The sequence below is a fragment of the Doryrhamphus excisus genome, linkage group LG20 (assembly GCF_037039965.1).
Source record: "Doryrhamphus excisus strain RoL-2023G ecotype Guam linkage group LG20, RoL_Dexc_Guam_v1.1, whole genome shotgun sequence".
Lineage (NCBI taxonomy): Eukaryota > Metazoa > Chordata > Actinopteri > Syngnathiformes > Syngnathidae > Doryrhamphus > Doryrhamphus excisus.
In genome coordinates this window covers 6,852,818-6,866,859 of record NC_136376.1, presented here as the reverse complement: position 1 = coordinate 6,866,859, position 14,042 = coordinate 6,852,818, and the positions used below count along the sequence as shown (strand labels likewise).

The following is a 14,042-nucleotide window of genomic DNA, read 5'->3' as shown; positions in this document are numbered from 1 at the left end:
CTGTTGCTCATTTTCCTCACCTTTTCAGTTAATTCCGGAGCCACTTTCTTTCGCTCTCGCTCGCTCTTCTTTGTGTGCTCACAACTGTGATGTGTGAGTAACCTCTTCTTTCTCCACCTTCTGCTCAGTGCCGACACATACGGCATCATACAGTTTGACCAATCACATGCGTTGTTAACAGGAAAAGAAGAAGAAGAAAAAAAAGACAGCTCACTTCAAAGAGCGGCCTTCAGTGTTCACTTCAAAGAGTGGTTATTTCTTGTAACACAGAACATCCCAAATCATCAAATGATTTCAATGCTGGCTGGTCCGCCCTCGGCATGTTATAAAAATAACATTTAGCAAGAACCTAAAAAAAACAATAATTAAAAATGGACAACCAGTAAATTAATAGGACAACAATGCCACACTATTAAAAGAAAAAAACGGAAACCATGTGATAACCTATAAATATCACATTTTGATACCTATATCGGGACATATCGCACATCCCTAGTAAGTATTATTTACTATTATATAAAGACTAGATATTATATTATATATTATTATAATAATATTATATAAAGACTAGAATATACACATATATTTTTAGCAAGGGAGAATATGATTAATAAAGTCGCAATTTTGAGAAAATATAATTATATGTAATATTAAAATAATGAAGTAAATATATTATGAGAATAAAGGCAAGAAAAAAAGTTAAAAAAAAAAAAAGAACTGCATATCTACAATGACTGGTTTAAAAAAAGGTAAAGGTGGCAACCGCATTCCTTAATTTTTCAGTATGCGACCTGCAATAGAAAGGTTTGGACACACCCAGGCTACAACATTGGTTCTGTTGCTGCAGTGTTGTGTATACTCATTTCTAACAAGCTGTACATTTCCCATTCCACTTTCGCCAAACATGTCACAGGCTACAAATTTCCCCAGAACCAGACTTTGGACACCCCTGCCATCAAGCATAAAATACTGTGATTCTTGATGCAAAGTACCTCATATTGTAATTTAGCTGTGTTATTTTTGTTCGGTGGGCTGCTTTAAAAAGGGTCTCCACACCCTCCTGGTGGCCTGCACTTCCTGTAGGCACTGCGCTGCCTGTGCAAACAGCTCTTAATTTTTCACTGATGCAATGTTTCCAGATGTGGTTAGCTCTGCCTGAGGAGAAACAACAAAGTGCAACGACTAACTGATGTGTTACTTTTGCTGCCCTTGAAATGTGTCCTCTCCTTTCTCCGACATGTTATAATCATCATGATTAACCTCTGCTGTTGCTGCCAATATAAATGCAGTAGACCTTTATGGGGGGAAAAAGGAGGAGAGTGGGGGGGGGAGCTGTGAATGTCTTCCAAGCGTCTTGAATCATTTAAATGCGTGGTGTCACACGGTGTTAAATAACTGTGGAATGTTCAAAGTGATTTTTTTACATAATCAGTGGGCTGTCTGTTAAATGTTATTTTCTTGCTATTATTATTAGGAATCTTCATCCTTGCAAGAAGTTACATCACTCTGAGCCTGTCTGCCATGTTAGGTACTTATGGAAGCTTCCTGACGGAGGCCAAATTGCTTCCCCTTTAAATCTGATGGAAAGAAAAATAAGGGAAAGTCCACATTCCGTCTCATTCGATGAGCGACGCTACGAGTACGCCGCCTGGTGGTTGTTTACGCACATTACATCCTTTTTTCCTTTACGTGAATAAGTGGGCTAATGTGATTTTTCCAACTGTAAGTGAGTGAAATCCTTTAAGGTTTGTTAAATAATTATATGAAAATGTATTGAATTGAACTGGTTAGCAGGTACACTATCATGACGCAGTATTATAAAACATTGAGTATTGAGTTTGCATTAAAAGCTGTGAAAGTACACTCCAATGTTTTGTACATGCCAATGCCTACTTAAGAAAAAAGGCAGTCTTATATTGGTGGATACTTAAATATGTTTTTTTTTTAATGTAATACTTCATAACAGTTAAATTTCAGCAGACTATATGTAAAATATAGTCACACCATTAGGTACACTTGCAGACCACTAATGCAGTGTGCCCCAACTGTGTGCAGATGTGTAAAAACTTTAAGATTATTATGTATTTTTTCAATTTTAGTACAAATTAAACATCTTTCATTAAATAAAATATGAATTTGTAGAATATACTAAAGTTTGTCTTATGGTGTTGGCATAAAAAGTCATTGTGAAGGCATTTCATGGTGCAGGTGTACCTAATAATGTGTCTCAGTGTGTTTTAAACCTGGAAACCAAGCAAGAAGTCTCACTTTTCCCACACTGCTGACAGCTGCCTTGCACAGCCAAGCAATTCACATCCTCAGGTCAACACAACGCCGGAAAACACAGCTGAAGGCTTCTTGTTCAGACGCTCCTGGAGGACAAACACTGGTTGACCACCTCCAGCAGAGACGAGTTCTCCAGAGCTGCCGCCACTCGCTCTTTGTCGGCCAGTTGCTTGTTCACTGCACACACAAGCATGGAGAATCAAATATCCCAGTGACGACACACATCTTGAATCCTTCCTACCTGCTTCCTCTGAGGCGTGCGTCCCCGGCGTGATCTGCACGTCAATCTGTAGGCGCAAACACACACAGCGCTCACTCACACACAGGAACACAAAAGTTGTGACGCATCAAGGCATACGCACTTTGAAGCGGTCCGGCAGCGAACGCAGCAGCTTGACCTTGATTGACAGACCAATGAGCGTTGCCATGCTACAGTGGGGGATGGTGGGAGTGAACTCAATACCCACGGTGCTGTCTGCATCATTCACCTGGATGAGACAGACACAGGAGGGTGATTGATTAATTAATTCTTACCTATCATGACTGCAAACTTCACAATTATGGTTTAAATTAAACTAAGCAATTAAATACAATATGCGATTCAGACTCAGTTAAACAGTATGGGTCTTTTAATATAGCTTGTAAATAACATGCTTCTTAAACTGGCTCATATTATTACATTTTTGGTTAACGCATTCCATAGTTTTACTCCACATAATGAAAGGCTAGTATCATTGTGTGCGCGTACAGATGTTCAAGTAATAATATTGGGTTAATATACACACCAGATTAGTACATGTCTTGTGATTTAATGTATAGAGGATTTCTGTGTCCTCTATAGAAACTATTATGTTTTTTTTGTTTGCTTCAATTGTACAAAACAATAACAATATAAGCAGAATTACAGGAACATAAAAGTGCAATTCTACAGAACAATATCAACATAGATAAGAAAAAGTAAATAACAAAGAAAGAAATGTGCGAGGGATATTGCTTGAAAATAAGAACAACAAAATAAAAACAATAGAAAACATGTCACTTAAGCTTGTTCTTCATATGAATTGATTTTAGAAACTTCTCCAATGCATGAAAGGTTTTCATTGCTTTTCTGTTTTTGATTATCAGCTGCAGTGATTCATAAAATATCTTCAGCTCAGAAGAAAACTGGTGAATATTTAGAAACTATTATGTATCATTCTAACAATGCTTTTTTACTGTACATTTACTGACTATAGTATGCTGCTTCTACCGGATGTTAGTCTCCAGCGATTTCTCTAGCTAAAATAAACTTTGTTTGGCAAATAATTTGTATATTACTGCAAATGGATTGAGCAGTATAAAGTAAGTTTAAAAAATAACCTACTTTGACTCTGACTTGCTCCACCACGTTGAGTTCTTCCAGGGAGAGCGGATGTTCCGGGTCGTTGATGGACCTGATCAAATGTTGCATCAGTTAAAGACACGTAACAGCAAACTATGGCTAACATGGACAGTGGCACTCTCTGTTATGGATAAATATATGTGCTGTGAAGCCAGGTGGTCAAATACAGCATTGTCAAAAAGCTAACTATGCTAAAGATGTTAGCGAAAACATTGGCAGTCTCTAAAAAAAGGATATCGAATATTTCCCTGTCGTCGATGGGGTCACACACGTCTTCATCTTCGTCGGTGGCTGTCTGTAACCTCTCGCCGGACCGCTGGAAGATGACTGGGTTGGCGTTTTCCAGACGGGTTCCACCAGACATTATGTGGCACTGTTTGTTTCAGATACTCTTAAGCTAGCAGCACTGGTAACTAGCCACACTGGCAGTGGCTCGTGAAATAGATAAACACAACGCACTTCCGGTAAGCACGGAAAGCGACAGAGCCCAAAATATGCAACGCGCGTATGAAGAAACTTATAAAACTCATGTTTATGTTCCATTTTACAGTATACAAATATTCCAAATTAAGGTCAATCTACTACACATACTATAATAACAAAAAAAATAGTGGTGGAAAAATGCGCTTTTAGTAAGACGACTCAAACGTGACAGAGGGCGTGTATCAAGAAGAGAATTTTATTGGATTCAAAATGAGCAGTTTTTACAAAAGCAGGAGCGGGGACGAGGAAAGAGACGCAAAACGGGTCTAAAATCAGTTTCAGGATATTTTTTAGGTGAAAAATGATACTTCAGTTGGTTATGTGGTTAAAAACACCAAAGACTGCAGCTTTTCTTACTTATGCCAGAACACTTTCATTGCCATTTAAAACACTTAAGTTATGAATGTGCTACCAATATAACATGTTAAATCACAAACATACTCACATACACACTTGCTGGTTATGCTGCAATAAATAAAAACAAGATCGTACATCAACACAATACTCAAGAGGACACATCATCAGTTGTAACTTCTTTTTCCAGCACAGTCGTAACTCTTTCTAGGAAGTCTACAAATTTTAATGACATGTTGGAGTGCAACGCTTCAGTCATTCGGGTATCCCAAAAACAGATTGCTGCAGAAAATGCTTTTCTCACATCCTAATTCAAAACAGAGGGGATCTATTGTTCAAAAGCACATACAGAAGTCTAACAAAAAAAGGTGACACCTATTTAATAGAGACGAGGTATGAAATATTGCCTAAAACAACATTTCAACTGCTGGCTGTTTATAAACAAATTACAATCAGGAGGATAACATTCATTTATTCACTCTTAAAAAGGTCTGCAGTTGGAAATATATTACCTGAATGGGTGTGAATTGACAGTTAAAGTGTACATGTGGTGATTTTACAATTATACAAGACAAAAAATAAGGTCAAGTTCATGTGGAAACTCTAACAATGCCTTAACAAACGATGTCAGTGAATCATTTCCACCATTTCATAGTCAAATAAATGAAAAATTGGGCCAATTTTATAAGAAACACTAATTCGTTAGATCTTTATAGCCATTTTAATGTGAACCAGTAACAAAAACACCACCACTTCTAGCTTCCAAAGAGCAAAAAAAATCCAGATTTATACTTTGATTTTCACCGCAAAGCCACACACACTAACTTGCATTTACAATTATTTATACACCCAACCCTTCTTTTCTATGCCAGTGAAAACGGTTCTTAAAATGGTGCACAGCAACGTGTCATTATGGGTAAGTACAGTACAATGTAGCTGGAAATGGAGAGCAAGTAAAGCCCAGTGTATCCAAAAAAACAGGCCAGAGTCAGCACGGTTACAACAGAGCACGTTTTGTTCTGCTGGAGTAATGATGCAACACACTGGACGCTGGTTTCCTGTTTGCCTCCAAAGGGTGGGGGAAAAAAACTTTGGCGTGTGACTACAAGAAGCAGGCGAAGAGGGAAAAAACAGCCCTCACTGAACGTTATCTCTTTGTAAATGCTTGTAAGTGAATGCATCTTCTTAATACACCGACTTAGTAAAATGCTTTCGTTGAGCAGCATTGGAGGAAAACCACTTTGGCACTTGCAGCTTCAGAACTTTTTAGCCTTTTTAAACTTGACATTAACAGAGCCAATAAACTTGCACATGGTTTGTCAACATCCTAATTACAAAAAGTGATAAATGATGTATTGGGAAATGATGTGAAATGGAGTTGGGGCTGCTTCTTCCTACCTCTTTTTAGACATGTTGGATTATTACACTGTAAATACAGTATGTGATGTACATTAATGTAAGTAACCTTGTATGCATGTATGAAATAGATCAAATCGCTATCAACATCTGAAGCTGCAGACATTAACACAAAAAGGTTATTTAACCAGACATATATTCACAATCCACAAACCACTCAAGTCTGAAATTTGCCTCGATCTGGATTAGGTGTAAACGGGGCATTTTGCAGATTCTTCAACAACAAAAAAAACACGGAGAAGCCCAGTAGCAGACAAATAGTGAAGCGGAATGGCTCCAAAGAGGTCATAAACATACTTGAAACTAATATTAAAGGGGCCCTATCCTGCTCATTTCAGGAGCTTTTAAAAGGGATGCCAGTGGGTCACTACAGGAAGTGTCTGATCTCGTGGAAAGCTCATGAGGTTCTCGCAACCAACCATTTACAAACACCTAGGAGTGGCATAAAAAACGTACAGGATACCTTAAAAACACCAACTACATGATATGGCACTTCTGCATCACTTAGAACAAGAGTATATAATTGTAACATATGTATACATAAGTCTGAAAAGATGAAAATGTAGGATAGGGCCCCTTTAAGTTAGCAATCACGGTGTGCATCGGCGTCACCCGTCTTCATCCGCACCAAAGCATGAACATTCAAAACATACCATCAATGTGATCCTGCCACAAATTACCACACCAACACCACTGAAACGTTCCTACTTGACCATTGCCACCTCAGAAATATTCGTCATTTTGCTCTTGTACCTAAAAATCATCTAAATAAGTTAAATCACCAATGATGACGCTCCAGGTGATGAGAAGTTGCATCTCTTACACAAAAAAAAAATTCTCATGCCCAAGGGGCAGAATTTTACTTCTTGTTAGTGTGCGTCTTCCTCCTACATGCCCACATGGAATAATTCTTAATTGTGGGTATTTAGGTCGATGAGACGACAGCGTGTTGCCGTGACAACTAGGGGAAAATCCCTGAAGGGATGCGAGGGAAAGACATCAGCACAGAAGGGAAACAGGCTGGAATGCTTGACTCATCTTTTAGTGCAATAAAATCCAAAAGCTAAAAACAACTACTTTTATAAAAAACATTTCTGCCCTTGTGAGAGTAGATAAAGACCAAATAAACTGTCGGAGGTCCTGCTTAAGCACAAGAGTGTTTGTATGCACATTTCCCAAAAAGTCTAAAGTTGTTGTGAAATCTGACAAAAGTGACGCCAGAAGAAAGAAAACCTGAGAAAAAAAGGTTAATAGAGAAAAAAAAAACTTCTCATTGGAGCCAAGGGTTGCGAATGGTGGTGCACGTAATGTGTTTGTGTTCGAGTCCTTGCTGCGCACCCACCCACACACACACACACACGTGACCTTTAAAGCGCAGGTGTGTGCAGTTAGCCCAGCTTGGTGATCTGTAGGTCTCCGTCTATCCGCACTGTGTCGATGGACGTCAAAGATTTTACTTTGTGGTAAAAGTCAAAGAGCTGGTGTCCATCCACAAATATTCGGAACCTTTGATGTTCGCAGTGGATCTCCACCTGCAAAAACGCACAGTGAGACAATTGGAATCCATGACAACACAGTGTGGAAAATATGTTTTATAATGGGGTCTATTATGCTTTTTTCCACTCTTCTGCCCTCTAAATGTAGTTCGGATGTTGTATTCTTGTGTTAAACGATGCCAAAGTTTCATATAATGAGGTTTAAAAGAAGTTTGGGATGGCTCAAAACACTCAGTTTCAGAGGGCGTTGTAAAACTGTTCCTTTGTGATGTCACAAAGGAGCGGGCTTCCTTATGGCTGTGGCTTTTCACTCATTGCCCTACCCCAAGCTCTGCTTCCCCTACCCTCTCCCAAAGGGTTTAAAAGGAAATACAGCTGGATAGGTGCATATTCTGGAAGATCTAAAATGTTCCCTGTGCGGGTTATTGTGTGTAGCTGCTCTATAGGAGTCCATAACAAGTCCCCTTTAAAACTACCACAGCCTGGTTGTACAAAATGCATAACCCTTGTAATAATAATCTTGTGAGTTTTCTCAAGCATTCCAATGCAAAAGTGGACAAAAACATATAGCGTGTAACGTACCATTCATTCAGTGTATCCCAGTGGAATACGTCAATGTTACTGGTGGAAAGTGGGCAAGGACCATGTAGGGATTTGACCTTGGATAGGAAAATCAGTAGGATTCCAGCTCTAAGAGCCTTCCCAAACTCAAGACCGCTTTGTTGACTCAGTCAGAGCCACACAAAGTGACCGTGAGCAGAGCAAATACAAATACCCTCACTCAAAACAGAGCAAACATTTCAGTTGGGTTTTGAGCACGTCCTTGACAAAGTCAGTAGACACAACGTGTCACACATCTGACCACGTGTCCTGACGTTCATGAGGAAACATATTGGCCTTAATCTGCAACCCCCAGCTTCTGGCACGACTGTCATGACTGCACTAAGCAGAGTGAGCTGCTGTTACATAAGAAGGGAAATATCTGTGAGATTGCATTTGTTGTATTTTTATGCAACCATAAATTGATGGTTGTCGACTCAAACATATCCTCATTTGGTTAAATTGTTAAGCTCTTTATTTAACAAAATCTGCCTTTACAAAGAGTATTCCTACAGTTTTTAATGAAATATATATATATGTCAAGATGTTAATATTTTGGTATGTGGTTAGCACCATATGGCCTCATCACTTGAATTATTAGAGCAGAATGTGAATTTAGTCCTCAGGTCACATGACACAAACATCCTGCATATGTACAGCTGATACACACTCATATCTTCAGCTCCCTTCTTGTAGAAACAGCAGTTTGCATCTCCTTGAAATGAGACATGGCATTTCCTGTTTATGTCTTAGTAGAGCAGTGCAGGAATATTTGCAACATGGATGTAGTCCTGATGGCCTCATCCAGCCATGACCCTTAGTGTGTACTGGGGCGGTTTGCAGCTGTGTGTGAAGCTTTTAGGGTGAGACTCAGCACATCCAAATCTGAGGCCGTGGTTCTCAGCCAGAAAAAGGGTGGATTGCCTAGACCTAGGACACACTGGAGGGATTATGTCTTACAGCTGGCCTGGAAATATCTCATGGAGACCGGGAAGTCTTGGCTTTCCTACTGAGACTGTGTCCTGATAAGCTGAGGAAAATGGATGGCGGAGATATACTTGGTTCTAGTCACTTCATCTTGAAGGCGTGTTTAAGCTGCAATGTGGCCCAGTTTCTGTGTGACAACGTCACAGTACATAATGGAATTCGCCTCTCCTCTCAATGAACCGCATCTCCCCAGGTGCCAGCAACACTCATGCACACTACGACCAATATGCTTGACTGTAGGCAAGGCAGTCATCTTGCTACTTATTTGCATTGCCAGGTATTAAGACCATAATGACTGTTGACTCGTTTTCAGTAGATATACAAGCTGTACATAGACTACTTTAAAGTACATCCTTGTGTACTTACTGTATTATGTTTTTGCATTTGACAAACATGTGATGTTTGTACTCCTTTCTGAAAGATACTGTATGCAAACAAGCTAGCTGGAAGTAAACAATAATGCTCCATTGGTTGGAAGGCGTCACAGGGAGCGTGCCAACAAGGATCTTCTCACCATCCGACCTTTAACTTCCGTTACCTCCCGCCATCTACACCATGACAATGACAATAATCCCTGAAGTACAGCAACAAACAGCAGAGAACTGACAACAAACCTCAAGACATGTGGACATAGCGTAGCGGATCCAAAGGTTATGTAGTCCAGTTGCTTTGCAGGGACTACAATTATGTATGGTGTAAATGGGCTAGTGCGACAACCACAGCATGTTCTCACAGTGTGATCAGAATGTGGATGGTTCGAAAGAACAAAACATGGGACAACCGGTCATGATCAGCATTCAAACAAAACCTCATTGACTTCTCACACAAAGTAGCACAGCATTTGGCAGAATGCCTTAAAACAATGCAACCTGGGATTAAGTAGTTAATAATGAGTAGCCATACCGTTACCCAGATTTACACCAAAATAAATGGCTTATTCAGCTTTATGTAAACTTGCTAGCTGGCCAACAACCAGATATGCTTGGTGGAGGTAATTCAACATTTACCCTAAAAGGCTGATCTGGGATGAAGGGAAAGTAGGCAGTGGACGCCTCCTCCTCGGTCCATTTCCCTGCGACGCGAGCACTGCGCAGGAACTGGCGATCCGAGAAGCGAGCGGTGAGCTTGAGGGCCACGTCGTATGCCGACTCCTCCTTGTCCACGTCCCGTCCGCAGGTCAAGCTCACGTCAAAGCTGAGGGAGGGAAGCGGGAACAGTTGCCAGATGTTTGACACGAGTCCAGAAGCTAATCTGGGATGATCAGTCAAATGGAGTCATGTAGTTTCCTCCGCCCTGCAGCTATGTTTACACACATGCCTAAATGAGACGGTTGTGCCTTTAACCGTATATGGGCAAAAGTAATGGGACAGAATTGGGGTTGTGTTGCATTTGCGACTGGGAAAATCAGTGAAATCTAAAACATGACCTCAAAAGGCATTCAAACTGCTCTTGAAGCATACACCTCAGAGCTGGCCCAAATTAGTTGATTAGGAATGTGTCCCACTACTTTTGTTCATACAATTTGCTGACATGTAGCCAAGCCAACACGATTAAGTCATGGGGAGGTTTCTTCCATGTTAAACTTTCCATGCAGGGTCAAGTCACACCCAGACAAGCCCCCCCTCTCTCTCTCCCTCAGGCAAGCTTGAGAAGGAACGCCCTGTCTTTGCATACTTAAGAAGCCACCATTCATGTGGCAGCCCACCGAAATTATTCAGTGAGTCCTGGGGGGGGCGGTGGCTCTGCAAGTCAGACTTGGCCTCCAGAACAAAAGCTTTATCTCTCTAGAAGATGCAAATGTGACAATCTCACCTGTCCGGCTCCAGGTCCACAATGCCCATCACTATGATCTTCTTCCCGGGCCTCATGCCACCCCGGATGCGTCCGCTGAAGGGCACGGTCTACACAAAAAGCACAACACACACATACTTGGATGCAGGCTAAATAGTTACAATTACATTTAATGTGTCAGTTCTTTTATTCCTACCAGGAGACGTGCTAAATCCTCCTTGTCAGGTGAGATGAGGCCAGGGTTCCCCAGCGAGTCGTTGAGCTGGTCATCCTCCATGTTCTACACAACCAAGCAAAACCCAAATTAAATGCTTAACAGATTTAAATTTATACTGAATATGTCTTGTTCTTGTTCTCTTCTTGTTCTATGACCAGCACCGAGGCGATGAATCTCTCTACCCACGGTACTTGCACACAACAACACGCGGCCCAATTGGGTCACCGGCCCAGGTGAGCAGGCACATTTCACCGCGACATGTGTCGCGAATGAAAGAGGAAGCCGCCTTGCATGCACAAAAGCCCAACCCAGTGCGCACTACCATGCACTGGAATCCATCAACACACACTCGCCTGCCTGGAGCATGTTAAAAAAACACACACGCACAAACAGAAAGCAACACAATCCGCCATGCAGCAGCATAAATACTCACAATCGCGTCATTTTCTGCTGCCTGCACCGCCATCTTGATGCTGTCCTGTCCTGGAGGAGGGAGTAAGGGAGGAGGGGGGGGAGTAAAGCGCTGCCCTGCCGGCCGGCTTGGGTGCTCCGCGTCGTGGCAGTCCTCGTCGAGTCAGGCTTCTTCTTCTTCCTGCTTGTGTTGCTTCTGCTGCTTGCTGCTAATGGGCGGCCTAGCAGGAGGGCATCCCCATTCTGCACTGCTGTGCCTCGGATGATGGGTGTTTATGTGCTGACGTATGCTTATTCATAATTACACACTCCCAGTTTAATCCCCGTCTGTTGCAGAAGGCTAATCACACAGCACTTCAACCAATTAAGACCACATGCCTGTGTATTGTGAGTGTTTGTGTGTAAGGGTTTATTTTTAAATTATAATCGACTCCACGTATTGAACTTAGGTGTCCATCTTGCAATGTTTAATTGATGAAACCAGAAGTTGTCGGGAAATCTTGTCAGGACTGTGTGTCACGCTGTATAAATAATTAATTTCTAACTATGAATGAGACGCTCACTGTGCCCCACCTAATTGATTGACAGCTATGTCCCGCCCCCTTTCCATTTTGGCGTATGCACTGATTAATTCCGCCTCCCTGTGGACATAAGATGCCAATACAAGTTAACGGAATAGCTGTACTGTACATAAAAGTTCATTACGTTGACTGCTTGATGTCATCTTATACTCAGTATGTTAATTCATCGTAATATGACATTCAAACGTGATACAGTGTAAAACGATACAGTTGCAGGTACTGTCATTATCGCGTCGTGGGTCTGTAGATGGAATACTCACTATATTGTTGAAAATAATTGCTGTTAGACAGTGGAATGATGTTTGCCTTTTCGGCGTTACCTCGTGTTTGATGCTGCGCATTGTAGTTTTAGCGGGAGAGTCACGTTTTCCGGCTACGTCACCACCAAGCGACCGTGACGTCTAAAAACATCTACGCTTGTAGCCGGTGAAGTGCCGAAGAACTGGAGTCTGAGGCGGGCGGTCGAACTAAGGAGCGAATTTTATTCTTTTACAGAACATCAACTCACACGGCTCACTCTGTGAGACATAATAGCACACTGAATAACAACAACAACAGAGCCCCCTTCCCTCACGCTCACCCCTCCGGGTGGCAAACTATTCTCTCATCAATAGTTCCGGGGTGATTTATATACCAGCAACCTAGCATTACACCGGTTCTTTTTCGATTTTATATATTTAATTTTCAGATTTGTGGTCGAAAAGCGATAAATTGGGGGATGGTTGTCTAAAAAAAAGCAGCCAGAGCAGCAAAACTGTTGACGCTTGTTAGCTAGCTAACTTCCAGCCACCTGTCATACATGCTTTACTGTAACTACTGTGGTGACCCACAAGATTGACCCACAGCTACCCATGACAACAAACAAAACCCCCAATCAAAATTCCACCACGATATTTCTTTGCACTCATATGAAATGTAGCTTCTTTTTGACTTATTTTGTACTTGTGATGATATCTCTCCTTGGGCATTTCAGGAGGACAAAACACTGGTGCAACAGCTACAAAGGAAGTACACTGGAACAACTATGAATAATTATTCATATATACCTTATATGTGCAGTATAGGTACAATAAAAGAACCTATCCTCTTACAGCACACAAATAAACAATACAGTCCACAGATAAAAGAAGTGTAAAGCAGCATAACAACAGAGCAGTTATGCTTCCAAACTTCATGACAACACTACAGTTCAATGTCTGGTAGCAAATAGCACACTCAAAATAATTAAACATTATGTTTTTTGGGGGTCATATTTTATTTAAACAAATGTATTATGTAATTAACTAAAGAAGTAGACTTGAGCGGCATGAGAAACCAAACAATGTGTGATGAAATGTATATTCACACTGTCCAAAATAGAGTCATCATTTCCTTCCTCAAAAGATAAAGAAATACTATTTATGTTAACAGGTTCCATACATAACAAAATAAGCTCAGGCTGGCGAAGTTTTGGAGGAGTTTATATTGTGCATTGTTACAGTCATTGCAATTGTTTATTGCATTGTTATTGTACATACTTTTCCGAGCAGTTTATATTATGCTTTATTACAGTCATTGCACTTGTTTATTGCATGGTTATTATATACTTTTTCAAGCAGTTTATGCTATGGTTTATTCCAGTCATTGCCGTTTATTGTACAGAATTATTGGAGCAGTTTATACTATAGTTTATTACAGTCATTGCATCTCGATTTTTGCATGGTTATTATATACTTTTTCGAGCAGTTTATATTATGGTTTATTACAGTCCTTGCGCTCGTTTATTGCATGGTTATTGGGCGGTTATTGGGCATAATTTTTGGAGCAGTTTATATCATGGTTCATTACAGTCATTGCACTTGTTTATTGCATGATTATCGTACTGAATCTTTGGAACATATTATATTGTGGTTTATTACACTATTACTGCACTTAATGTATGTTATTGCATGGTTTATTGCACAGTTATTGAACAATAACCATGCAATAAACCATAATATAAACTGCTGTAAATATTCTGTACAATAACCATGCAATATTCAAGTCCTTTTAGAACATGC

General features: G+C 40.6%; 2 protein-coding genes across 3 annotated transcripts; both read right to left on the bottom strand.

Moving 5' to 3' along the window:
• Positions 1 to 1,925: 1,925 nt before the first annotated feature.
• ciao2b (cytosolic iron-sulfur assembly component 2B) lies at positions 1,926 to 4,125 on the bottom strand. Its single transcript, XM_078799397.1, has 5 exons — positions 3,905 to 4,125; positions 3,650 to 3,729; positions 2,649 to 2,774; positions 2,528 to 2,573; positions 1,926 to 2,463 (listed from the first exon to the last, which is right to left on the bottom strand). Exons 1-5 carry the CDS (start codon positions 4,029 to 4,031, stop codon positions 2,363 to 2,365), a joined length of 480 nt encoding a protein of 159 aa, XP_078655523.1. The 5' UTR covers positions 4,032 to 4,125; the 3' UTR covers positions 1,926 to 2,362.
• A 201-nt stretch (positions 4,126 to 4,326) lies between these two features.
• On the bottom strand, positions 4,327 to 12,370 carry lgalslb (lectin, galactoside-binding-like b). 2 transcript variants are annotated; one of them, XM_058059084.2, is made up of 6 exons: positions 12,264 to 12,358; positions 11,445 to 12,063; positions 10,991 to 11,074; positions 10,816 to 10,904; positions 10,011 to 10,197; positions 4,327 to 7,452 (listed from the first exon to the last, which is right to left on the bottom strand). In XM_058059084.2, the coding sequence occupies exons 2-6, from the start codon at positions 11,475 to 11,477 to the stop codon at positions 7,309 to 7,311; spliced, it is 537 nt and encodes a 178-aa protein (XP_057915067.2). In that variant the 5' UTR covers positions 11,478 to 12,063; positions 12,264 to 12,358; the 3' UTR covers positions 4,327 to 7,308. The 2 variants fall into 2 exon arrangements, with proteins under 2 accessions (XP_057915067.2, XP_057915066.2); XM_058059083.2 differs by having other exon boundaries at positions 11,445 to 12,370.
• Positions 12,371 to 14,042: the final 1,672 nt, after the last annotated feature.

Coding starts and splice junctions, on each gene's coding strand:
- ciao2b (XM_078799397.1), bottom strand. CDS start 4,031: ATGTCTGGTGGAACCCGTCTGGAAAACGCCAACCCAGTCATCTTCCAG. Junction 2,574..2,648: donor CGCTGCCGGACCGCTTCAAA/GTGCGTATGCCT, acceptor TTGCGCCTACAG/ATTGACGTGCAGATCACGCC. Junction 2,464..2,527: donor GCACGCCTCAGAGGAAGCAG/GTAGGAAGGATT, acceptor TTGTGTGTGCAG/TGAACAAGCAACTGGCCGAC.
- lgalslb (XM_058059083.2), bottom strand. CDS start 11,477: ATGGCGGTGCAGGCAGCAGAAAATGACGCGATT. Junction 11,075..11,444: donor CAGCAGAAAATGACGCGATT/GTGAGTATTTAT, acceptor TTGGTTGTGTAG/AACATGGAGGATGACCAGCT. Junction 10,905..10,990: donor AGGATTTAGCACGTCTCCTG/GTAGGAATAAAA, acceptor CTTTTTGTGTAG/ACCGTGCCCTTCAGCGGACG.